The 27,013-nt window shown below is 44.2% G+C and overlaps 1 protein-coding gene across 1 annotated transcript in view; it reads right to left on the bottom strand.

Moving 5' to 3' along the window:
• The window catches only part of gfra2b (GDNF family receptor alpha 2b), a 383,259-nt gene that overhangs the window by 44,262 nt on the left and 311,984 nt on the right, over positions 1-27,013 (bottom strand). Inside the window, exon 5 of the mRNA XM_073062021.1 lies at positions 12,495-12,604. Coding sequence (XP_072918122.1) covers positions 12,495-12,604 — 110 coding nt within the window. The remainder of the gene's footprint in view (positions 1-12,494; positions 12,605-27,013) is intronic.

The raw sequence follows: 27,013 nt of genomic DNA, 5'->3' as shown, positions 1-27,013 counted from the left end.
CTGACTGACTACATCACTGCCTGGTATGGGAACTGTATTTCCCTCAATCTCAGGACTCTGCAGAGAGTGGTGCGGACAGACCAGTACATCTGTAGATGTGAACTTCCCACTATTCAGGACGTTTACAAGGACAGATGTGTAAAAAGGGCCTAAAAGATCATTGGGGACCCGAGTCACCCCAACCACAAACTGTTCCAGCTGCTACCATCCGGGAAACGGTACCGCAGCATAAAAGCCAGGACAGCTTCTTCCACCAGGCCATCAGACTGATTAACTCATGCTGACACAACTATATTTCTATGTTATATTGACGTTCTGTTGTACATACTATTTATTATAAATTACTATAATTTAGACATTCCACATTTAGACAGAGAAGTAACATAAAGATTTTTACTCCTCATGTATATGAAGGATGTAGATAATAAAGTCAATTCAATACAATTCAATATGGGGCCTAAAACTGTTGACTATACTCAAAGTGCAGCCTGACTGATGTCTTCTGAAGGCTCAGCATTATCTCCTTGCTTTTATATTCTATTCTCCCTGAAAAAGTGCCAACATTGCATTTGCCTTCTTTACCACAGACTCAACCTCTAAATTAAACTTCTGAAGTCTTGCACAAGGACCCCAATAAGCTCTGCAACTCGGGTTTTTGAACCTTCTACCCATTTAGATAATAGTCCGCACGATTGTTCCTCTCTCCAAAATGCATTGTCATGCATTTCCCAACACTGTATTTCATCTGGCACTGTTTTGCCCATTCTTCCAATTTGCCCAAGTCCTGCTGCAATCACATTGCTTCCTCAACATTACCTACCCCTCCACCTACCTTTGTATCATCAGCCAACTTTGCCACACAGCTGTCAATTCCATTATCATTCTAAATCATTCACGAATGGCAGCAGTCCCTATACTGATTCCTGAGGAACACCACTAATCTCTGGCCGCCAGCCAGTAAAGGCCCCTTTTATTCCCACTCACTACCTCCGACCTGTCAGCCATTCCGCTATTCCTGCCAGTATCTTTCCTGTAACACCATGGGATTTCATCTTAAGCAGCCTCATGAGTGGCACCTTATCAAATGCCTTCTGAAAATTCAAGTAAATGACATTCACTGCCTCTCCTTGGTCCATCCTGCTTGTTACTTCCTCGAAGAACTCTAATACATTTATCAGGCAAGATTTCCCTTTACACAAACCATGCTGACTTTGACTTATTTTCTCTTTAGTCTCCAAGTACATAGAAAACCTAGAAACATAGAAAACCTACAGCGCTATACAGGCCCTTCGGCCCGCAAAGTTGTGCCAAACATGTCCCTATCTCAGAAATTACTAGGCTTACCCACAGCCCTCTATTTTTCTAAGCTCACAGTACCAATCCAAACTCAACCTATTCTCATAAGGCATGCTTCCTAATCCAGACAACAGGCTTGTAAATCTCCTCTGCACCCTTTCTATGGCTTCCAAATCCTTCCTGTAGTGAGGTGACCAGAACTGAGCACAGTACTCCAAGTGGGGTCTGACTAGGGTCCTATATAGCTGCAACATTACCTCTTGGCTCCTAAATTCAATTCCACGATTGATGAAGGCCAACGTCTTCTTAACCACAGAGTCAACCTGTCCAGCTGTTTTGAGTGTCCTGTGGACTCGGACCCCAAGATCCCTCTGATCCTCCACACTGCCAAGAGTCTTACCATTAATACTATATTCTGCCATCATATTTGACCTACCAAAATGAACCACTTCACACTTATCTGGGTTGAACGCCATCTGCCACTTCTCAGCCCAGTTTTGCATCCTATCAATGTCCCGCTGTAACCTATGACAGCCCTCCACAATATCCACAACACCTTTAATCTTTGTGTCATCAGCAAACTTACTAACCCATCCCTTCACTTCCTCATCCAGGTCATTTATAAAAATCACGAAGAGCAAGGTTACGAAGAGTTACCTTACAAGGTAACTTTACAAAGTTACAAGGTTACCTTATCAAATGCCTTGCTGAAATCCATATACACTACATCTACTGCTCTTCTTTCATCAATGTGTTTAGTCACATCCTCAAAAAATTCAATCAGGCTCGTAAGGCAGGACCTGTCCTTGACAAAGCCATGCTGACTACTCCTAATCATATTATGCCACTCCAAATGTTCATAAATCCTGCCTCTCAGGATCTTCTCCATCACCTTACCAACCACTGAGGTAAGACTCACTGGTCTATAGTTTCCTGGACTATCTCTACTCCCTTTGTTGAATAAAGGAACAGCATCCACAACCCTACAATCCTCCGGAACCTCTTCTGTCCCCATTGATGATGCAAAGATCATCGCCAGAGGCTCAGCAATCTCCTCCCATGCCTCCCACAGTAGCCTGGGGTACATCTCATCCAGTCCCGGCGACTTATCCAACTTGATGCTTTCCAAAAGCTCCAGCACATCCTCTTTCTTAGTACCTATATGCTCAAGCTTTTCAGTCTGTTGCAAGTCATCACTACAATCACCAAGATCCTTTTCCATAGTGAATACCGAAGTAAAGTATTCATTAAGTACCTCTGCTATTTCCTCTGGTTCCATACACACTTCCCCACTGTTACACTTGATAGGTCCTATTCTTTCACATCTTATCCTCTTGCTCTTCACATACTTGTAGAATGCCTTGGGGTTTTCCTTAAACCTGCCCACCAAGGCCTTCTCATGGTCCCTTCTGGCTCTCCTAATTTCCTTCCTAAACTCCTTCCTATTAGCCTTATAATCTTCTAGATCCCTAACATTAACTAGCTCTCTGAAACTTTTGTAAGCTTTTCTTCTTGACTAGTGTAAGCTTTACTTTTCTTCTTAACTAGCGTAAGCTTTACTTTTCTTCTTGACTAGATTTATTACAGCCTTTGTACACCATGGTTCCTGTACCCTACCATAACTTCCCTGTCTCATTGGAATGTACCTATGCAGAACTCCACTCAAGTATCCCCTGAACATTTGCCACATTTCTTCTGTACTTTTCCCTGAGAACTTCTGTTTCCAACTTAAGCTTCCAATTTCCTGCCTGATAGCCTCATAATTCCCCTTACTCCAATTAAACACTTTTCTAACTTGTCTGTTCCTATCTCTCTCCAATACTATTGTAAAGGAGATAAAATTATGATCACTATATCCAAAATGCTCTCCCACTGAAAGATCTGACACCTGACCAGGTTCATTTCCCTATACCAAATCAAGTACAGCCTCACCTCTTGTAGGCTTATCTACATATTGTGTCAAGAAACCTTCCTGAACACATCTAACAATCGATACCTCGAAACCTCATCCTTAATGATAGACTCCAAAACTTTCCCAACCACTGTGGTTGGGTTAAATGGCCTATAATTTCCTTTCTTTTGCCTTCCTCCCTTCTCATAGAGTGGAGAGACATTCACAATCTTCCAGTTCCCTAGGACCATGCCAGGATCAAATGATTCTTGATAGATCATGACCAATGCATTTGTTATCTCTTCAGCAGCCTCTTTCAGGACTCAGGGATGTAGTCCGTCTGGTCCAGCTGACTTATCCATCTTAAGACCTTGGAGTTTGCCTTACACTTTTTCCTTTGTAATTGCAATGGCACTCACTCCTGATCCCCGACACTCATGGACCTCTGGAACACTGCTAGTGTTTTCCACAGTGAAGACTAATGCAAAGTACCCATTAAGTATATCTGCTATTTCTTTGTCGCCCATTACTACCTCACCAACTCATTTCCCAGTGGTCCAATATCAAGTATCCCCGCCCTTTTACTCTTTATATCACTGAAAAAGCTTTTGGTATCCTGCTTTATATTATTGGCTAGTCTGCCCTCGTATTTCATCTTTTCCCATCTTATAACATTTTTAGTTGCCTTTTGTTGGATTTTAAAAGCTTCCTAATAATCCACTTTCTCACTCTCCTTAAATGTCCTTTCCTTGGTTTTTATGCAGCCCTTAATTTCCTTTGTCAGCCATGGTTGCCTACCCCTGCCATTTGAGAACTTCTTCCTCTGTGGGACATAACTATCCTGCGCCTTGTGATCTATTCCCAGAAACTTCAGCCGTCTCTGCTCTGCCATGATCCCCGCCAGTATCCTCCTTCAATCCACCTGGGCAAGCTCCTCCCTCATGCCTCATAATTCCCTTTGTTCCATTGCGAATCTGATACATCTAACTTGTGCTTCTCCCTCTCAAATTGCAGTTTTATTCGATCATATTATGATCACTGCCTCTTCAGGGTCCCTTTATGATAAACTCCCTCATAAGATCTGGGTTATTACACAACACCCAATCCAAGACAGCCTTTCCTTGAGTAAAAACACAAAATGTTGGCAGAACTCAACAGGCCAGACGGCATCTATGGGAGGAGGTAGTGACGACATTTCGGGCCGAAACCCTTCATCAGGAGTGAAGTAACATGGGATGGTCCAGGGGGGATTAGAAGTGGGGGGAGTGATAAAGTAGAGAGCTAGGAAGTGATAGGTTGGAGGGAAATGGGCTCAAGTAAGCTCAAGCATAAGCTCAATGGTTTCAAAGGTACATTTAATGTCAGAGAAAGGTATACAATATACATCCTGAAATGCTTTTCCTTTGCAACCATCCACAAAAACAGAGGTGTACCCCCGAAGAATGAATGACAGTTAAATGTTAGAACCCCAAAGTCATCCCCAGCTCCCCTCCCTCCCACGTGTAAGCGGCAGCAAGCAACGATCCCCCTCCCCCACTGGCAAAAAAAGCATCAGCAGCCACCACCGAGCACTGAAGCGTGAGCAAAGCAACAGCAGAGACACAGCCTTGCAGTACTCCAAAGACTGCTCATTCACCTAATAAGGGAGAAAGAGATGTCTCTGTTTCACAGCGAGAGGGGAGACATAACAAACAACTCATTGGTTTATGATGTTAAAAGTCCATTGCGTCACTTTTTCTGAGCTCTGCGCCCAAAAATCTCAGGTCTTTGGGCACACAGCCAAAGATCTTCCATCTCCCACGACACACCGCTCTCCTGCCCGAACAGCTGCTGCTCTAAAAGGTAGGCATTCAACAAATTCCTTCTCTTGCAATCTGACACCAACCTGATTTTCCCAATCCCTTTGCATATTGAAGTATTGAAGTCCCCCATTACAATTGTGTTATTATCCTTATTACATGCCTTTTCCAGCAAACTTTGCAATCTCAACCCCACATCTTGGTTACTATTTGGAGGCCTAGATGTTTCTCATAGATTTTTTAATCCTTGCAGTCTCTTAACTCCACCCACAAAGATACAACATTCTCTGACCCTATGTCACCTCTTTCTAGAGATGTAATTCCATCTCTTACCTACAGAGTCACACCACCACCTATGCCTTCCTGCCTGTCCCTTTGATACAAAGTATATCCTTTGATGTTAAACTCCCACTCTGGCCTTCTTTCATCCACAACTCAGTGATGCCCACAACATCATACCGACCAATCTCTAATTGTGCCACGAGTTTGTCCACCTTACTCCAAATGCTATGTGCATTTAAATACAGCACCTTCAGTCCTGCTCTCTTTGCCCTTTTGAATTTTGCCTCCGTTGTACAAGTTAATTGCTGAGTGAGTGGGCAGATACTTGGCAGATGACGTTTACTGTGAATAAGTGTGAGGTTATCCACTTTGGGAGTAAGAACAGGAAGGCAAATTATTATCTGAACGGTGTAGAGTTAGGTAAGGGAGAAATACAAAGAGATCTAGGAGTCCTTGTTCATCAGTCACTGAAGGTGAATGAGCAAGTGCATCAGGCAGTGAAGAAGGCTAATGGAATGTTGGCCTTTATTACAAAGGGAATTGAGTACAAGAGCAAGGAAATCCTTTTGCATTTGTACAGGGCCCTGGTGAAACCACACCTGGAGTATTGTGTACAGTTTTGGTCTTCAGGGTTAAGGAAGGACATCCTGGCTGTAGAGGAAGTGCAGCGTAGATTCACGAGGTTAATTCCTGGGATGTCAAGACTGTCTTACGCAGAGAGGTTAGAGAGATTGGGCTTGTACACGCTGGAATGAAGGAGATTGAGAGGGGATCTGATTGCAACATATAAGATTATTAAGGGATTGGACAAGATAGAGGCAGGAAATATGTTCCAGATGCTGGGAGAGTCCAGTACCAGAGGGCATGGTTTGAGAATAAGGGGTAGGTCATTTAGGACAGAGTTAAGGAAAAACTTCTTCTCCCAGAGAGTTGTGGGGGTCTGGAATGCACTGCCTTGGAAGGCAATGGAGGCCAATTCTCTGGATGCTTTCAAGAAGGAGCTAATAGGTATCTTATGGATAGGGGAATCAAGGGATATGGGGACAAGGCAAGAACCGGGTATTGATAGTAGATGATCAGCCATGATCTCAGAATGGCAGTGCAGGCTCGAAGGGCCAAATGGTCTACTTCTGCACCTATTGTCTATTGTCTATAATTCTTTGCTCTGTCTCTATTTGTCCCCAATCAATGGCATGTCCTTTACGTACTTGTAAACCTGCTGACTCATCCTCAGCTCTATCATACTGGTTCCCATCCCCCTGGCATAGTAGGGGAAAGATGGCTTAAAAGCACTATCTGAAAAGTAGTTACAGGTTGACATTATACACTGGCTTTGCCTCTAAAGATGCACTGGTACAAAGGACATCAATAAAAGTTTGTGTATATTTTGAGGAATATGGGGCACCATGGTAGCACAGTAGTTAAATTGACACTATTTCAGCTTTGTGTTTCTGAGGTCAGAGTTCAATTCCAACATCCTCAGTAAGAATTTTTTTATGTTTGTCCAGTGTGCATGTGGGATTCCTCTGTTTGCTCTGGTTTCCGTCCACAGTCCAAAGACATACCACTTAGTAGGTTAATTGTTCATTGTAAGTAGTCCTGTGAGGCTAGGGTTACTGGGCGGTGCAGCTCAGTGGGGTGGAAGGGGCATAATATCTCTAAAAAAATACATAATACTGAAATAGCCAGATAGAGTAAAAGTCAAATACTGTGATTAGAACTCTCCAGACTGGTACCCCTTAGCAGGGTGTGTTGGGCTGTCTTGATTTGTTAATGATGTATCTCAGTAACAGTTCCTGGCAGAACATCAGAAAGACCGGGCCCAAGCAAAGGAACCAGAGATAATTTCCTTTTAGAGAAGGAATTTAACTTCGTCTACATCTACCTGGAATTAAACATTAGGCCTCAGACTTTCAAAGCAGCAATTTATAGCTCAATCAATTTGCTTTGAAAGTACTTAGCATGGATGGAATTGGTGCTTTCATCTATTTCATTGGAATGCACTCAGTGTGACCTCGGCCTAGCTGGAAGAGAAAAGCTTTGAAGTTTCCCCTGCATATGATTTGCCTGAATTTGTAAAATAATTCTCTTTAAGGCCACATTTAGTGAAGGAGGCTTTTCACATGTTCTGTATTCACAGGCTGTCCTGGGCATTTTGGAGTTTATTGATTGCCAATAGCACCGTGACCTATTCTGGGGAACACTGCAGTGAAGTTCAGACCCACATGTACATTAGATTTTTCAAAACCATCTCCAAGGAGATTTTTTTATATAAAGATGGCACACAGCAGTTTTTGCTTTACCTTTCACAATCAATCTGACGAGAGGTATTTTTAAAAACCTTTATATAACCAACTCCTCTGAGTTGTCACAGGCCCAGCTAGAAAGGCAGTGAACCAGCTTAGAGGCAAAGGAACTAATCTGTTTTGCCACAGACCATTCGATTGTTCCCAGTGTAGCCAAGAAGCAGGAATGGGGTGAGGGTGGATGGGTACAGACTCTGTCATTAAGAACTAACACCTGCAATTTCCTTCTGATGCAAACAACACATTTCACTCTATATTTTGATGTGGGAGACCATTTATTGGTCAGGGTTTACCATGAATGTTGTATTCTAGCTGCCTACATTGTTGGTGCAGAGCCATCAACTGATACACAAGCCCAGACAGTACAATATAGAGAGCAAGCTATTGCCCATGCAGCAGGCTCCCACCTGCACCACCACCCCCATACAGCTGATTAATCCAAAGGAACAGCAGAGACCAAAACAGTTTGGTACCAGTGACATCGCAGGAGTTGCCAGTCAGTGTTGAACTCAATGTAAGACTGTCTTAGGGACTCCAGCTCTGGATTTTTCCTCATGGTTTGCTCCCAAAGCCTTCCCCACGAACCACAAGGCACGGGAGATTTGAGATTAGAGTTTTCCTTCTCCTGGATGAGCTGCCATAGCTGATGAGCCCCATCTGCCCAAAGTGACTGGTTTCAGGGCACCAGTAAAGGTTCTTTGCGGAAATGGGACCCACTCTCAGGGCCTCACGACTGGCCACTTTTTGATAAGCCAAGGATGCAGGCTGGAAGACTAGCATGCCTTCAGGGCGCTGGATTCTTGTGGCTCTGGAGACGGCCTGACCAAGGCTGGTGACCCTGACTATGTTGTCGCAGGAGAACATGGAACATTGGAAACCGTGTGTCCAGAACTGATTCTCTGGGCGCAGAGCTCAGAAAAAGCAATGCAACTGACTCTTAAATCAACCAGTTGTTCATTATGTCTCCCCTCTTGCTGTGAAATGGAGACACCTCTGCTTCCCTTATTGGGGAGAGAGAGAGCCTGTGGTATGTCGAATTACCAGTGAACGAGTAGTCTTTGGGGTACTGCAAGTCTGTGTCTTTCTTGATGCTTTGCTGCACGCTCGAGTGCTCGGTGGAGGGCGCTGATGGGGGGGGGGGAGATTGTTGCCTTGCTGCTGCTTGTACATGGGAGGGGGGAGCTGGGGGGGGCTTTGAGGTTCTAACATTTAACTGTCATTCATTCTTTGAAGCACTACTCTAATTTCATGGATGTTTGCGAAGAAAAAGAATTTCAGGACGTATATTGTATACATTTCTTTGACATTAAATGTACTTATTAAACTGCCTTTATCCCTTCTCCTGTCAGTAGAAATGGGTCTGCTAGGATTAGTAGCTAAGTCACATGTGAAGGCCAGGAGCTGAACTTGGTTCTCAGAGGCTATTTGAGGTGCACACCATTGGGATCATTTAATAGGTAATAGGAGCTTATCACCAACCCACCTTCCCCACTCCTCAGCTATGACAACCTTAAGCAGCCATGTTTTGATGTACATGTGACAACACATGCAGTGACCACTTTATTCCATACCTCCTGTATCTAATAAAGTGGCCACTGAGTGTGTGTTTGTGCTCTTCTACTGCTGTAACCCATCCATTTCAGGGTTTGATGTATTACCTGTTCAGAGATGCTGGTTCTATAACAAATCTTTTAGAGTTTTTCGAGGAGGTTACAAGGAAAATGGACTTCAGTAAGGCCTTTGACAAGGTCCCACATGGGAGGTTAGTTAGGAAGATTCAGTTGCTAGGTATACATGGTGAGGTAGTAAATTGGATTAGACATTGGCTCAGTGGGAGAAGCCAGAGAGTGGTAGTGGAGGATTGCTACTCTGAGTGGAGGCCTGTGTCTAGTGGTGTGCCACAGGGATCAATGCTGGGTCCATTGTTGTTTGTCATCTATATCAATGATCTGGATGATAATGTGGTAAATTGGATCAGTAAATTTGCTGATGATACAAAGATTGAAGCTGTAGTGGACAGTGAGGAAGGTTTTCAAAGCTTGCAGAGGGATCTGGACCAGCTGGAAAAATGGCTGAAAAATGGCAGATGGAGTTTAATACAGACAAGTGTGAGGTATTGCACTTCGGAAGGTCAAACCAAGATAGAACATACAAGGTAAATGGTAGGACACTGAGGAGTGCAGTAGAACAGAGGGATCTAGGAATACTGATACAAAATTCCCTAAAAGTGGCGTCACAGGTAGTTAGGGTCGTAAAGAGAGCTTTTGGTACATTGGCCTTTATAAATCAAAGTATTGAGTATAAGAGTTGGAATGTTATGGTAAGATTGTATAAGGCATTGGTGAGGCCGAATTTGGAGTATTGTGTGCGGTTTTGGTCACCAAATTACAGGAAGGATATTAATAAGGTTGAAAGAGTGCAGAGAAGGTTTACAAGGATGTTGCCAGGGCTTGAGAAACTGAGTTACCGAGAAAGGTTGAATAGGTTAGGACTTTATTCCCTGGAGCGTAGAAGAATGAGGGGTGATTTGATTGAGGTGTATAAAATTATGATGGGCATAGATAGAGTGAATGCAAGCAGACTTTTTCCACTGAGGCTAAGGGAGAAAAAAAACCAGAGGACATGGGTTAAGGGTGAAGGGGGAAAAGTTTAAAGGGAACATTGGGGGGGGGCTTCTTCACACAGAGAGTGGTGGGAGTGTGGAATGAGCTGCCAGATGAAGTGGTGAATGTGGGCTCACTTTTGACATTAAAGAAAAACTTGGACAGGTACATGCATGAGAAGTGTATGGAGGGATATGGGCCAGGTGCAGGTCAGTGGGACTAGGCAGAAAAATGGTTCGGCACAGCCAAGAAGGGCCAAAAGGCCTGTTTCTGTGTTGTAACGTTCTATGGTTCTGCACACCATTGTGGTAACACATGGTTATTTAAGTTACTGTCACTTTTCTATCAGTTTGCACCAGTCTGACCATTCTCCTCTAACCTCTCTTGTTAACAAGGCACCTTCACCCACTGTTGTTCACTGATGTTTTTTGTTTTTTGTGTCATTCTCTGCAAACTCTAGAGACCACTTTGTGGAAAGTTCCAGGAGATCAGTTGTTGTCTCAAACCACCCCATCTGCCACCCACAATCAATTCCATGGTCAAAGTCACTTGGATCACATTTCTCCCCCATTCTGATGTTTGACCTGAACCTCCTGACCATGTCTGCATGCTTTTATGCATTGAGTTGCTACCACATGATTGGCTGATTTGGATTAATGAGCAGCTGTACAGATGTACCTAATAAAGTGGCTATTCAGTATAAAACTGAAGCTAACCAACCCAGCTGTAATCTGTGTGGGACACCATGAAATAGGATCTGTAACAATATCCTGTGTGGCTCAGTCAGCCCTGTGACGAGAACTCAAGTGTTTTGCCTGTCTCTGTGAAGCTCTGCAGTGATCGGTGTGAACTAAACAGCCAAGCATGGATAGAGTGGATATTGCCTTTTCCCCACACCAGCAATGGCCAATACTAGAGGACATCCATTTAAAGTGAGTGGAGGATGTCAGAGCCAAGTTCTTTACACAGAGAGTGGTGGCTGCATGGAGCACCCCACCAGGGGCAGATATATTAAGAGCATTTAAGAAACTCTTAGATAGGCACATGGATGACAGAAAAATGGACTGCTATGTTGAGCAGAGGGATTCGATTGATCTTAGAGTAGATTAAAAATCAGCACAACTTTGTATTCCGTTCTGGTCACCTTATCTTAGGAAGGATGGAGAAGCTTTAGGGAGAGAGCAGAGGAGATGTACCAGGAAGCTGCCCAGATTGGAGAGCATGTCTAATGACAAGAGGCTGAGTGAGCACAGGCTTTTCTCTCGGGAGCGAAGGAAAATGAGAGCTGTCTTGATAGAGGTATACAAGATGGAGATCGACTGGACAGAAAAGACTTTTTCATAGGACAGAAATGGCTAATACAAGAGGGCATAATTTTAAGCTGATTGGAGCACAGTAAAGGGAGATGTCAGAAGTAGTTTTTTTTACATAGAGTGTTTGCTGTAAATTGCCCCCAGTGAGTGAGGGGTAGAATCCAGGAGAACTTATGGTTGAAAGAATTTAATGTGTTATTGATAACACTGTGGCCCCAGCAGAGAATCAGACCCTTTGCCCACTACTGCACAGTGTAATGCATGCAGAATTACAGTAAGAAATATAAAAGATTAATAAGCAGTGCAAAAGGGAGGAAAAATAATGAGGTAGTCCTCATAGGTTCACAAATGGTTCAAAAATCTGATGACGGTGGGGAAGAAGCTGTTCCTAAAACACTGAGCGACCCATGAACACTACCACATTCTTCCTTTTCTTTGCACTGTTTATTGATTTATGTAATTTATAAATTTTTATATCTTTGCACTGTACTGCTCCAGAAAGCAACAAATTACGTCAGACAGTGTGTCAGTGATAATAAATCTTATTCTGTTCGATTCCGTGTTGGATCAGCCTTTCAACATTGTTCTCTCTGGGGGTTCACCAGCCTCTCTGCTTTAACCTGGAGAGTCCAACATATTGCTTCGAGTAAAATCCAGGAGAAAAATCAAAGTAAGCATTCGCTTTGATCATTCTTTCCTATTAGTCATAGAAGTAGCAGAGATGGGGGCGTGAAAAATACCAAAAAGAGCCAGGCAGGGAAATGATGCTTCATTTTCTCTCGTAACTAACTGGAGAAAGAGACAGGGATGGGCTAATTTCCCAATGATGGGGCAGATGTGGTTGATGTAGGGAAGCCATGGGATGACACCATTTAGAATGCATTCGTTCAGAGCTGGCCATCTTTGGAGGTTATCACGATATGCCCTCAGCTGAGTGTTATACCAATGGACCAAAGTAGAAGAATCATTGTGGCTGTGTAGGGCTGCCAGGAGACTGCACTCACCTATCAGTCCCGAGTAGGACAGCAAGCAGGCCGCGTAGTTCTCCCTGAAGCAACCGCTCACAGCTTGCGTGGAGGGCTGGCAGTTGGAGAGAAAGTCTGCCAATCGTGACCTGAGCAATGAAACATAACGAACCATTAGAAGGTGTCCTGCTCCAAAGTGATGAATTGATATCTCAAAGCTTGGACGCCAACAAAGTTAGAACATAGAACAGAAAATGCAGAACACTACAGCAGAGTTCAGACACTTCAGCCCCCGATGTTGTGTCAAACTTTTAACCTACTCCAAGATCAATCTAACCCTTCCCTCTTACATAGCTCTCCATTTTTCTTTCAATCATGTACCTAAATAAGAGTCTGAAATGTCCCTAATGTATTTGTTTCTACCACCACCCCAGGCAGGGCATTCCACGCACCCACCACTCTCTGTGTAAGAAAACCTATGGCTGACATCTCCCTAATACTTTCCTCCAATCACCTTAAAATTATGGTTCTTATATTAGCCATTTCCTCCATGTGGAAAAGTTCAAAGTAAATTTATTATCAAAGTATGTACAGTATATGTCATCATATTCTTGCAGGCACTCACAGTAGAACAAAGAAATACTTGAGCTGAAGTGACTGTTTCTGTGCTTTATTCTATCTGCTAGTTACCACTTTGCTATTTCACAAATTGGATGAAACATTTCCTACAATACAACAATGACACTTCAATGTCTGCAGTGTGCTTTAGGACATCCTCACGTGATGAAAGATGCTAGTAAAATGCAAATCACTTTTTCTTCATAAACCCATCAGAACTAATGCCTGAATACCAAGATCAAAGGCTGTCACCGATACAGCACCATCTGCAAACTGACTAAACTGGCTTTCTGGAACTACTTACTGAGTGCATAATAGATCAGATATAGTTGGTCTACAACACACCAGTGGCATGGCATGAATGATGTGGGCTAGCATGAGGGAAGAAGCTGTGATTGCAGTGGAGGGGTTACAGAAGAGATTGACAAAGATGTTGCCAGGACATTGAAGCTATGAGGAATGATTAGATAAACAGTGATGGTTTACATTGGACTAGAGGAGGCTGAGGGGAAATGTAACTGAATATAAAAATATCAAAGGTCTGGATAAAGTAAGAAAGGGTTACACTGGTTAAAGGATAAACAAGAGATTCTGCAGATGCTGGAAATCCTGAGCAACACACACAAAATGCTGGAAGAACTCAGCTGGCCAGGCAGCATCTGTGGAGGGGAATAAACAGTCAACGTTTCTGGCCAAGACTTTTCATCAGGACTGTGAAGAAAAGGGGAGGAAGGATTCAAGGGGAGATGAGGAAATCCTTTCTTACCCATTGAGTAGTGAGGCTCCAGATGGCAGTATCTGAAAGGGCTTCAAATATGCCAAATATGCTTGGCTATGTACTTGATATGGCTATGTACAGAGAAGGAAAACTCTGATCTCAAACCTCTGCTGCCTTGCAGCTATACCACTCATGGGAAGGACTCATGAGGGAAAAATCTGGAGCTGGAGCCCCTAAGTTCAATGTTGACTGGCAACTTCTATGATGCTGCTGGTACCAAACTGTATCGGTCTCTGCTGTTCCTTTGAGTTCATCAGATGCTGGAGAGGAGAGCTTGCTACATGGCCAACAGCTTGCTCTCCACATTGTACTGCCCAGGCTTGCTTATCTAGACAGCTAGGACATAATCATCCCTGAACAACAGAAGCTTCATTCACTCACTCATGTACTTGAGCTGCGATCTGCCTGCCCTATGGACCTCTGACTGGAAGATGGGTCTTAGGTGTATTCCTCATCTTCAAACTACTGAATACTGGAAACAGAATTGGCTTAACCATAGAAGGCAGAGGGCAGTAATAGATGGAGAGCATTCTGTCTACAGATCGGTGTCCAGTGGTGTTCTACAGGGATCTGTTCTGCCTCCCTTGCTTTTTTGTGATTTTTATAAATGACTTGGATGAGGAAGGGTGGGTTCATAAGTTTATAGATAACACAAAGGTTGGTGGAATTGTGGATAATGTGGAAGGTTGTTGTAGTTTATAGTGGGACATTGACAGGATGCAGAGCTAGGGTGAGAAGTGGCAGATGTAGTTTGACCAGGAAAAGAATGAAGTGATTCACTTTGGAAGGTAGAATACAGGGTTAATGGCTGGATTGTTTGCATTGTGGAGGAATAGGGGATCTTAGTGAACATCCACAGATCCCTCAAAGTTGCTGTGCAGGTTGATAGGTTTGTTAAGAACACGTACAGTGTGCTGGCCTTCATTAGTTTCGGAATTGAGTTCAAGAGCTGAGAGATAATGTTCCAGCTCTATAAATCCCTGGTTAGTCTAGACTTGGATAATTGGGTTCAGTTCTGGTTGCCTCATTATAGGAAGGATGTGGAAGCTTTTGAGAGGGTGCAGAGGAGATATACCAGGATACTGCTTGGATTAGAGAATGAGTGAGCTGGGGCTTTTCTCTTTGGAGTGAAGGAAGATGAGAGGTGATGACAGAGGTGTACAAGATAAAATGAGGCACAGATTGAGTGGACAGTCAGAAATTTTTACCCAGTGCAGAAATGACTAATACAAGGAGCATAATTTTAAGGGGATTGGTGGAAAATATAGGGGAATAGTAGAACATACAGAAAGTGGTTGGTTCATGGAATGCATTGCCAAACATAGTGATAGAGGCAGGTACACAGATACATAATGGATGTTTAAGAACCTCTTAGAGAGGCATATGGATAATACAAAAATGGAGAGCCATGTGTAAGGGAAGGGTTAGATTGATCTTGGAGTAGGTTAAAAGGTCGGCACAACAACATGGGCTGAAGGTACTGTACTGTGCCATAATTTTCTATGTTCTGTGTTCTATGTACTCTGGTGTGGTGATGATCATTTGATGCATGTGTAATTCCAACCCATATGGTTGGCACAAGAGTCCAGTCCTGCAGAATGTGGTCAATTCCCATTGCCTTGTAAATTGGAAGAAAACCATCTTCAGACCAAAAACATGACCCAGACCTTAACCCTTGAATTCTGAGATCAATTATTCCTTACAGAAAGAGATTGAAAAGGCTTTTGAATCAGACTAGTGGATCCCATGGTAAAACAGGTCTTCTCTCAGAGCTGGAATATATTATTTATTCCTCTGTGTCTAGAAGTTCACATAAACACTGAAGCTCAAAAGCAAGGATATTTTTAGCAATGTAGTGAACTAACATTAATAATATTCAAAACATAACTTGACCAAGATAAAGACTTCATCGTGAGGAACAAGAGCAGATGTTTGCTGCGTAGGAAAAACACTGAATATGTATTTGAGCTTAAAACAAACTGAATGTTGCTCATGAAACACAGAAAAATACCATTGTGTTCTTCTGGAGTTTTGCAGGTTTGTTTGTGTAACACTAATTTTGCAGGCACCGAGAATCAAAGTGAAGAAAATGATAAAGGCACAGACTAGATCAACTTATGTAACAGGGTGACGATACAAGTCAAAGAGGAAGGAATACAAACCTTCATTTGTCATCAAATACCTTATTGCATGATAACACCTAGACCCGAGTATTACTCAGAACCACATACCAATCACAGTCATGTCACTCTGAACTCGCTGTCAATCTAAACAGTGCATCACTCTGCACCGTGTCTCACTCTGAACGTTGTGTACCCTGAACACTATATCAAGCTGTAATAAATCAAGGCAACTGGACTTATTGTGTTGTCTAGGAGATGTTTCTCCACTCATCCAAGAGGCTCCTTCAGTTCTAATCCATGGTGGGTAGCTTTCTGGTTTATAAACTCTGCAAATTGTTTAAAAGTATAGCGTCATATCAGGGTCGTTACGAGTCGTAGAAGTAATGAGAGGGTCACCAGTCTTACCTTTGCATGAATGGAGGTGTGAACTGTTGTGGAGATGCTGGGGTAGAGATGTTACGACTGCACTGTAAGCAGCTGATAGGTGGTGTCATAACCCCACCCCCTCTGATCAGGGATGGGTTTTCCAGTTTGACAAAGATGGCTTTATTAACCCCTTTCAAACTATCTGTCCTCCCTGTCCAAAATGTGCACATTGTTCTTTAGGTGTAGATATTCGGCCATACCTTGCATGAGGCGTTAGCCCTCCCATGCTGAGACAACCGTTTATGAAGTGGTTGTTTTGTGTCGCTGATAAACAGATTTCTGAAGTTCTCATTGCATTAAATAGCATATACAAACATGTACAATATAGCATGTGCAAAAAAAAGCATATACAATATACCTGAACAGAGGGGGTGGGGTACGACACCACCTATCAGCTACTTACAATGCAGTCCTAACATCATCTCCACAACATTTCACACCTCCATAGACGTGTCGTCGTGATCCTCATGTTAATCTGAACCGTGTGTCTCAGTGGGAAAAGCCTGCTTGCATTTTCCCTATCTGAACCATTCATAATTTTGCATACCTCTATCAAATCACCTCTCACTCTCCTATGCTCTAGGGAATAAAAACCTAACCTTTTCAAACTTTTTTCCCTCTTACTCAGGTCCTCGGGTCTTGAAAACATCCTTGTGAATTTTTTCTGTACTCTTGCAAACTTATTGATATCCTTCATGTAGCTACATAAGTGACCAGAACTGCAATACTTCAAGTCTGGCCTCACCAATATCTTTTTCAACTTCATCATAGCATTCCAAGTATTGTACTGGAATACTCTGATTCATGAAGGCCATTGCAACAAAAGCTCTCTTCAGATTTTAAAGAGAGATTTTTGGCAGATTGGCCTTCATAAGTCACCGCAGGCCAATGTGCCAAGAGGTCTCTTTACCACCATGTCCGTCTGTGACACCACTTTCAAGGAATAGTGGATCTGTATTTCCATGTCTTTTTGTTCTACGACGCAATTCATAGTCCTCACTGTGTATATCCTGCACTTGTTTCTGCTCCCACAATACAACATCTCACACTTGTCTGTATTAAATTCCATCTGCTATTTTTCAAAATCATTTACCTGGTGGGTCCAGAACCCACTGCAAGCCTTGATAGTCTTCCTCACTGTCCACTGCACCCCAATTTTGGTATCATCTATAAATTTGCTGACCCAGTTAACCACATTATCATCCAGATCATTGACATAGATGACAAACAGCAATAGACTCAGCACCAATCCTGTGGCACTCCACTAGTCACAGGCCTCTAGTCAGAGAAGCAACCATCTACTACAACTCTCTTGACTTCTCCCACTAGCCAATATTGGATCCTATTGACTATCTGAAAGGTTAAACAACTAGCCTTCTTGTCCAATCTCCCATGCAGATCTTTGTCAAAGGCCATGATAATGTCTACGGAGACAATGTCTATTGCCTTGCCTTCATCAAATTCTTGGTAACCTCCTCAGAACACTATATTGTGGCAAGCATTTGGTACAGGAGATAGATGAAAGAAGTTCGTTCAGCTCAGCTGCTTGTTTTTTTTTGTGATAAGCACAAAAACAGACCGGGTGCTATGACCCGGGGAGAGAACTCCTCAGTCTCATACAGATGTGGGAGTGATTATCACAAACCCCAGTTACAGTCAGGGTGACCCATAAACACACAATTGAATAACTGTATAAGCCGAGCTAAAATGTAACAATAAATGAACTTGAACATCCCACCATAATCCACAAATGCATTTTAAGACAAAAACTACAAATAGCACTGGCCACTAGGAATGCTGGGGCAGGCTGTTGACTATGTTCCTGGAGCACCACATTGCCCCCAGCGGAAAGGCCAGCCGTCCTCGGCAACACCAGGGTCCACAACCAAGTCCAGAAGTCCCGGTGGTAGTTGACACTGCAGCCTGGAATATTGTGGGGTGTCTGTAGCCCTCCCACCACCCCCTGCCCCAGACCTGGTATACCATATTAGAGATTCAGTTGAGCACCTCTCCTGGCTCCTTCCAGTGGCTTCCAGGCTTGGGGGATAGTTTCTTCTCCCAGGAGGGGTGGAATCGGTGCGCTAGATTGGTGGCCTGGCCCTTTTTTCGATATGCAATCATAGCAGCAGTGCATGAACAGCTGCACGTCCTGCCTGTACCCAGGCCAGTAGAAGCATTCACGCTGCTTGCCCACCGTCTTTGCCATCCTGAAATGGCCGGCCTCCACCAACCCATACACTGGCCACTGCACCATGGTGCAGAGCCCTTAGGGGGAACACCAGCTGCAGGAGACGTCCATCATCATCAGAAAATTGCCACTGCTGGAATAGCAACCCGCCGCACATCTCCCGCATGCTCCACTGAAATATAAGGCTTTGGTCTCTGGACCGAGGGCGAAGTCCTCTGCCCACTCCAGCCTCCGTCCCACGCTCAGCCATCCCCTCTCCCAGGCCAGCACGAGATCTGTCGCCTGCTCGGTGTGCAGTTACTGGTCAATGGTGGGGAAGTCTACCTTGCCACTGGCTGCCGTCAGCACCACCGCTTGTCCCTAGTTCCGCTGTGTTGTGTTGGGCCTTTGTGGGGTGCGCTACATTGTGGCAGGCTGCTGTGAGACCGGTGATGGTTGTTCCTGTGCCCTCTGGGTCCTCTTCCTGGAGCTGCCCTGCTGGGGAGCCAAGGCTTCGGTGCCGAGGTAGAGTGTTACCCCTGGCACATTCACACGGGCCCCCAGTGGGACAGCAGGTACAACCTCTAGGGAATCCTGCACAGGGACTCCCAAGTCCCTTCGCTCCTCTGATTTTTAAAATTTTCTCCATTTTGAAAACCATCTTTGCCGTTATTCCTTCTACCAAAGTTCATGACCATGCACTTCTCTACGCTATATACTCTCTGCCACTTCTTGCCCATTCTCCAATCAGTCAAAGTCCTTTTGCAGCCTCTGCTTCTTCAACACTACCTGCCCCTCCACCTATCATCAAAAAGCCATAAAATCCATCATCCAAACTGTTGATATAAACATGAAAAGAAGTGGTCCTAATGCTAAGCCCTGTGGAACACCGCTAATCACCGGCAGCTCACCAAAAAAGCTTCCTTTATTTCCACTCCTTGCCTCCTGCCAATCTTCTATCCGTGCTAGCATCTCTCCTGTAATACCATGGGCACTTATCTTGTAAAGCAGCCTCACATGTGGCAGCTTGTAAAAGGCCTTTTGAAAATCCAAATAAACCACATCATGAATCCTTGCAACACACACAAAATTCTGGAGGACCTCAGCAGGCCATCCAACATTAATGGGAAAGAGTAAACAGTCAGTGTTTTGGGCCGAGACTGTTAATCAGCACTGTAGAGAAAAGATGAGGTCAGAGTGAAAAGGTGGGGGAGGGGAAGAAGAAATTCAAAGTAGTAGGTGATAGGTGAAACTGGGAGGGGGAAGGGGTGAAGTAAAGAGCTGGGAAGTCAATTAGTGAAAGAGATGGCCTGAGGAGGGGGAATCTGACAGGAGAGGACAGAAGGCCATGGAAGAAAGGGAAGAGTAGGAGCACCAGAGGCAGGTAAGGAGATAAGGTGAGAGACGGAAATGGGAATGGGGAATGGTGAAGGAGAGTTGGGGAAAACTTCATGAAATCGATGTTCATGCCAGACGGAATGTAAGGAGTTGCTCCTCCAACCTGAGTGTGGCCTCACCGTGGAGGAAGCCATGGACTGACATGTCAGAATGGGAATGGGAAGTAGAATTAAAATGGGTGGCCACTGGGAGATCCCATTTTTTCTGGTAGGTGCTCAGCGAAGTGGTCTCCCATTCTATGCCAGGTCTCACCAATACACAGGAGGCCACACTGGGAGCATCAAACACGGTATATGACCCCAACAGACTCACAGGTGAAATGTTGCCTCACCTGGAAGGACTATTTGTGGCTCTGAATGGTAGTGAGGCAGGAGGTGTAGGAGCAGGTGAAGCACTTGTTCCATTTGCAAGGAGGAGGGAGATCAGTGGGGAGGGATGAATGAACGAGGGAGTTGCGTAGGTAATAATCCCCGCAGAATTCAGACAGTGGGGGGAGGGGGGAAGATGTGCTTGGTGGTGGGGTCCCATTGGAGATGGCAGAAGTTACAGAATCCTCCTCTGTCACGTCCTTTTCCTATCACTCCTCAGCATGTGGCCGCCCTCTTCGACCATAAGACAATAAGACATAGGAGCAGAATTAAGCCATCTAGCCCATCAAACATGGCTGATCCTTTTTTTTCCAATCTCCTCCTCAGCCCTAGTTCCTGGCCTTCTCCCTGTAACCCTTGATGCCATGTCCAATCAAGAACATAGCAACCTCTGATTGGACACCACATTCTCATTGTCCACCAAAATCCCATTAAATGCTAAACACTGTAACAGAAATACCGCTGATGAGTACATGGTTACAAAATGTTCAAAAGTTGCAAGTTCAAAGTAAATTTATTATCAAAGTACATATATGTCAACATATAGAACCCTGAGATACATTTTGTTGCAGGCGTTCACAGTAAATACAAAGAAATACAATAGAATCAATGAAAGACACAAATACGGACAAACAACCAGTCTGCAAAAGGCAATAAATTGTGGGAATAAATAAGTAAACAAACAAACAAACAAATAAATAAATATTGCCCACATGAGTGGTAAAGTCCTTGAATGCAAGTTCATAGGCTATAGAATCAGTTCAACCTTGAGCCTGATAGAACAGAGAACATAGAACAGTACAGCACATTACAAGCCCTTCGGCCCACAATGTTGTGCCGACCCTCAAACCCTGCCTCCCATATAACCCTCCACCTTAAATTCCTCCATATACCTGTCTAGTAATCTCTTAAACAACTAGTGGTTGGGTGGTATTAACTGTGCCTTGACCTGGCAGTGTGGGTCCTGATGGTTGAGTGGTATTAACTGTGCCTGGAGCTGGCAGTGTGGGTCCTGATGGTTGAGTGGTATTAACTATGCCTGGAGCTGGCAGTGTGGGTCCTGATGGTTGAGTGGTCCTGATGGTTGAGTGGTATTAACTGTGCTTGAATCTGGCAGTGTGGGTCCTGATGGTTGAGTGGTATTAACTGTGCTTGAATCTGGCAGTGTGGGTCCTGATGGTTGAGTGGTATTAACTGTGCTTGAATCTGGCAGTGTGGGTCCTGATGGTTGAGTGGTATTAACTGTGCCTGGAGCTGGCAGTGTGGGTCCTGATGGTTGAGTGGTATTAACTGTGCTTGAATCTGGCAGTGTGGGTCCTGATGGTTGAGTGGTATTAACTGTGCTTGAATCTGGCAGTGTGGGTCCTGATGGTTGAGTGGTATTAACTGTGCTTGAATCTGGCAGTGTGGGTCCTGATGGTTGAGTGGTATTAACTGTGCTTGAATCTGGCAGTGTGGGTCCTGATGGTTGAGTGGTATTAACTGTGCTTGAATCTGGCAGTGTGGGTCCTGATGGTTGAGTGGTATTAACTGTGCTTGAATCTGGCAGTGTGGGTCCTGATGGTTGAGTGGTATTAACTGTGCTTGAATCTGGCAGTGTGGGTCCTGATGGTGGAGTGGTATTAACTGTGCTTGAATCTGGCAGTGTGGGTCCTGATCGTTGAGGGGTATTAACTGTGCCTGGAGCTGGCAGTGTGGGTCCTGATGGTTGAGTGGTATTAACTATGCCTGGAGCTGGCAGTGTGGGTCCTGATGGTTGAGTGGTATTAACTGTGCCTGGAGCTGGCAGTGTGGGTCCTGATGGTTGAGTGGTATTAACTGTGCTTGAATCTGGCAGTGTGGGTTCTGATGGTTGAGTGGTATTAACTGTGCTTGAATCTGGCAGTGTGGGTCCTGATGGTTGAGTGGTATTAACTGTGCTTGAATCTGGCAGTGTGGGTCCTGATGGTTGAGTGGTATTAACTGTGCTTGAATCTGGCAGTGTGGGTCCTGATGGTTGAGTGGTATTAACTGTGCTTGAATCTGGCAGTGTGGGTCCTGATGGTTGAGTGGTATTAACTGTGCTTGAATCTGGCAGTGTGGGTCCTGATGGTTGAGTGGTATTAACTGTGCTTGCATCTGGCAGTGTGGGTCCTGATGGTTGAGTGGTATTAACTGTGCCTGGAGCTGGCAGTGTGGGTCCTGATGGTTGAGTGGTATTAACTATGCCTGGAGCTGGCAGTGTGGGTCCTGATGGTTGAGTGGTCCTGATGGTTGAGTGGTATTAACTGTGCTTGAATCTGGCAGTGTGGGTCCTGATGGTTGAGTGGTATTAACTGTGCTTGAATCTGGCAGTGTGGGTCCTGATGGTTGAGTGGTATTAACTGTGCTTGAATCTGGCAGTGTGGGTCCTGATGGTGGAGTGGTATTAACTGTGCTTGAATCTGGCAGTGTGGGTCCTGATGGTTGAGGGGTATTAACTGTGCCTGGAGCTGGCAGTGTGGGTCCTGATGGTTGAGTGGTATTAACTGTGCCTGGAGCTGGCAGTGTGGGTCCTGATGGTTGAGTGGTATTAACTGTGCCTGGAGCTGGCAGTGTGGGTCCTGATGGTTGAGTGGTATTAACTGTGCTTGAATCTGGCAGTGTGGGTCCTGATGGTTGAGTGGTATTAACTGTGCTTGAATCTGGCAGTGTGGGTCCTGATGGATGAGTGGTATTAACTGTGCTTGAATCTGGCAGTGTGGGTCCTGATGGTTGAGTGGTATTAACTGTGCTTGAATCTGGCAGTGTGGGTCCTGATGGTTGAGTGGTATTAACTGTGCTTGAATCTGGCAGTGTGGGTCCTGATGGTTGAGTGGTATTAACTGTGCTTGAATCTGGCAGTGTGGGTCCTGATGGTTGAGTGGTATTAACTGTGCTTGAATCTGGCAGTGTGGGTCCTGATGGTTGAGTGGTATTAACTGTGCTTGAATCTGGCAGTGTGGGTCCTGATGGTTGAGTGGTATTAACTGTGCTTGAATCTGGCAGTGTGGGTCCTGATGGTTGAGTGGTATTAACTGTGCCTGGAGCTGGCAGTGTGGGTCCTGATGGTTGAGTGGTATTAACTGTGCTTGAATCTGGCAGTGTGGGTCCTGATGGTTGAGTGGTATTAACTGTGCTTGAATCTGGCAGTGTGGGTCCTGATGGTTGAGTGGTATTAACTGTGCCTGGAGCTGGCAGTGTGGGTCCTGATGGTTGAGTGGTATTAACTGTGCTTGAATCTGGCAGTGTGGGTCCTGATGGTTGAGTGGTATTAACTGTGCTTGAATCTGGCAGTGTGGGTCCTGATGGTTGAGTGGTATTAACTGTGCTTGAATCTGGCAGTGTGGGTCCTGATGGTTGAGTGGTATTAACTGTGCTTGAATCTGGCAGTGTGGGTCCTGATGGTTGAGTGGTATTAACTGTGCTTGAATCTGGCAGTGTGGGTCCTGATGGTTGAGTGGTATTAACTGTGCTTGAATCTGGCAGTGTGGGTCCTGATGGTTGAGTGGTATTAACTGTGCTTGAATCTGGCAGTGTGGGTCCTGATGGTTGAGTGGTATTAACTGTGCTTGAATCTGGCAGTGTGGGTCCTGATGGTTGAGTGGTATTAACTGTGCTTGAATCTGGCAGTGTGGGTCCTGATGGTTGAGTGGTATTAACTGTGCCTGGAGCTGGCAGTGTGGGTCCTGATGGTTGAGTGGTATTAACTGTGCTTGAATCTGGCAGTGTGGGTCCTGATGGTTGAGTGGTATTAACTGTGCTTGAATCTGGCAGTGTGGGTCCTGATGGTTGAGTGGTATTAACTGTGCCTGGAGCTGGCAGTGTGGGTCCTGATGGTTGAGTGGTATTAACTGTGCTTGAATCTGGCAGTGTGGGTCCTGATGGTTGAGTGGTATTAACTGTGCCTGGAGCTGGCAGTGTGGGTCCTGATGGTTGAGTGGTATTAACTGTGCCTGGAGCTGGCAGTGTGGGTCCTGATGGTTGAGTGGTATTAACTGTGCCTGAACTTGGCAGCGTGAGACCTAAGGCTCCTGTACCTCCTTTCCGATGGCAGGAGTGAAAAGAAAGTATGGCCTGCTCTCGTCTCACTGCTGATTGGAAAAAGCTGGCTGGGTTATCAATGTTATGATGTGTCACAAATTCCCAAAAGTGAGGCATCGATGTGGAGGAAAGAGAGGCACAAAAATTGAATATGAATGAGTACATAGTATTAAGAGATAACCGTTTGCTTCATTTAATGCCTTTTTCATTTTATTGTGATTGAAAGTAATTTTCCAAATTATACTTTCATATTACCTTAGAGTTGTTCTAATTTGAAGAATATCACTGTCTAAAGCAGAGAGAGTGATGTACAAGTGATGTCATAAATTCTTTGAAGCTCACACTTTCATCTTTGTGACCAGATTGGTTTTTCAGACTAACATCAGCTCGCAGTGAAAGTGAACATCAGGATTTCATTGGATTTATCATCAGTTTCATTAAGCACTCTTTCATCAGAAGATCATTTCATGAAGATAAAATCATGTAAATGAGCACAGATCGCTGACCTGCATGTAATGGTGTCTTCATAACATTTCAATTTAGAAACTCAAGCTGGGAGTCTGCCTGACAATTTACTGTTTCTGACAAGGTTGTAATGGTGAATGAGCTCAGTCACTAGACCGGGTTTTAGGTGGGATCCAGGAGGTCATATTACTGAAGGTCTGCGGTATGCTCAGTGATAGATCTATGCCGGGTGTGGTGTGTAACCAAATAGTTAATCAATTAACAGAACTGTTTCATTCATATATATTTGTCCTTGCCTGTGGTTTACAAAGCAAAAGTTATCAAGTGGCGCTAAATGTAGCTCAACTAAAGTTGGAAAAACACAACACGATATGCTGTTTGTTCTACTGTGAATGCCCACAAGAAAATGAATCTCAGGGCAGTTAGCACATAGTGACATATACTTTGATAATAAATTTACTTCAAACTTTGATAGTTAGATTACTGACCCAGAGGCAGCAAATTAAGAAACATACTGTGCTTTTACATCTTCACTTCATCTGGTTTAGTGCCCCTGCTTTCCCTGTTAACTTTTGCTTTGTAAACCAACGCCAAGGACAGAAATATATGAATGGAATAGTTTAGTTAGTTAATGAATCATTCAGTTTCCATTGATCTAAGGTTCATTTGTAAATTGGAAATGTGAATTCATGAGTGTTTAACTCTATAGAGATCATATAAGAGGTCTGCAGGATGGAAGATAGTATCTGAGAGGAGAGAGACGGAGAACAGCTGATAGGATTGTTGGTGAAGGACAGTGGAGTTCCAGGGACATTATGTCTGAGAATGGGAGGTTTGATCAAGAAGATGATGGGTCAGTGGTTGATAGGATTGTGGGTGAAGGACATTAGAGTTCCAGGGAAGTGATTTCTGATAAGGGGAAGTTTGCTCAGGAAGATTGATAGGTTTGTAAGTGAAGGACATTGGAGTTCCGGGGAAGTAATCGATCATAAGACCACAAGACATAGGAGCAGAATTAGGCCATCTGGCCCATCAAGTCAGCTCCGCTGTTCAAACATGGCTGATTCTTTTTTCCCCTCCTCAGCCCCACTTTTGATGCCATGTCCAATCATGAACCTCTCAAGCTCTCAACCTGGCCTCCACAGCTGCCTGAGGTAATAAATTCCACAAATTCAGCACAAAATTTCTCTGCATCTTTGGTTTAAATGGACACCCGTCTATCCTGAGGTTGTGCTCTCTTGTCCTAGACTTTCCCACCATGGGAAACATCCTTTCCACATCTACTCTGTCTAGGCCTTTCAACATTCGAAAGGTCTCAATGAGATCCCCCTTCATCCTTCTAAATTCCAGTGAATACAGACCCAGAGCTATCAAATGTTCCTCGTAAGATAACCCTTTCATTCCTGGAATCATCCTTGTGAACTCCCTCTGAAACTTCTCCAACACCAGGACATCTTTTCTAAGATGAGAAGCCCAAAACTGCTCACAATACTCAAGGTGAGGCTACATCAGTGCCTTATAAAGCCACAGCACCACATCCCTGCTCTTATATTCTAGACTTCTTGAAATGAATGCTAAGATTGCATTTGCCTTTGTCACCACCGACTCTACCTGCAAGTTAACCTTGAGGGTGTTCTGCACAAGGACTCCCAAGTCTCTTTGCATCTCTTTTTTTTGGATTTTCTCCCCATTTAGAAAATAATCTGCACATTTATTTCTTCTACCAAAGTGCATAACCATGCATTTTCCAAAACTGTATTTTATTTGCCATCCTCTTGCCCATTCTCCTAATCTGTCTAAGTCCTTCTGCATCCTGTTTCCTCAACACCACCTGCTCCTCCACCAATCTTTGTATCACCTGCAAACTTGGCAACAAAGCCATCATCTAAATCATTGATATGCAGCATAAAAAGAAGTGGTCCCTACACTGACCCCTGTTGGACAGCACTGGTCACTGGCAACCAATCAGAAAAAGATCCGTTTATTCACACTTGCTGCCTCATACCAATCGGCCAAAGTTCCAACCATACCAGTAACTTTCCTTTAATACTATGGGCTCTTAATTTGGTAAGTAGCCTCGTAATTCTATATTGATGTCTGGACATCAATGGTTCAGGTGTCCTGATAATGAGTCCAGTATACCCCTGTACCCCTGTACACAGTCAGCACATGAT

Source organism: Hemitrygon akajei, chromosome 1, assembly GCF_048418815.1.
Source record: "Hemitrygon akajei chromosome 1, sHemAka1.3, whole genome shotgun sequence".
NCBI lineage: Eukaryota > Metazoa > Chordata > Chondrichthyes > Myliobatiformes > Dasyatidae > Hemitrygon > Hemitrygon akajei.
Note: the sequence above shows the minus strand (reverse complement) of the source record. Positions and strands in the feature narration are given on the sequence as shown.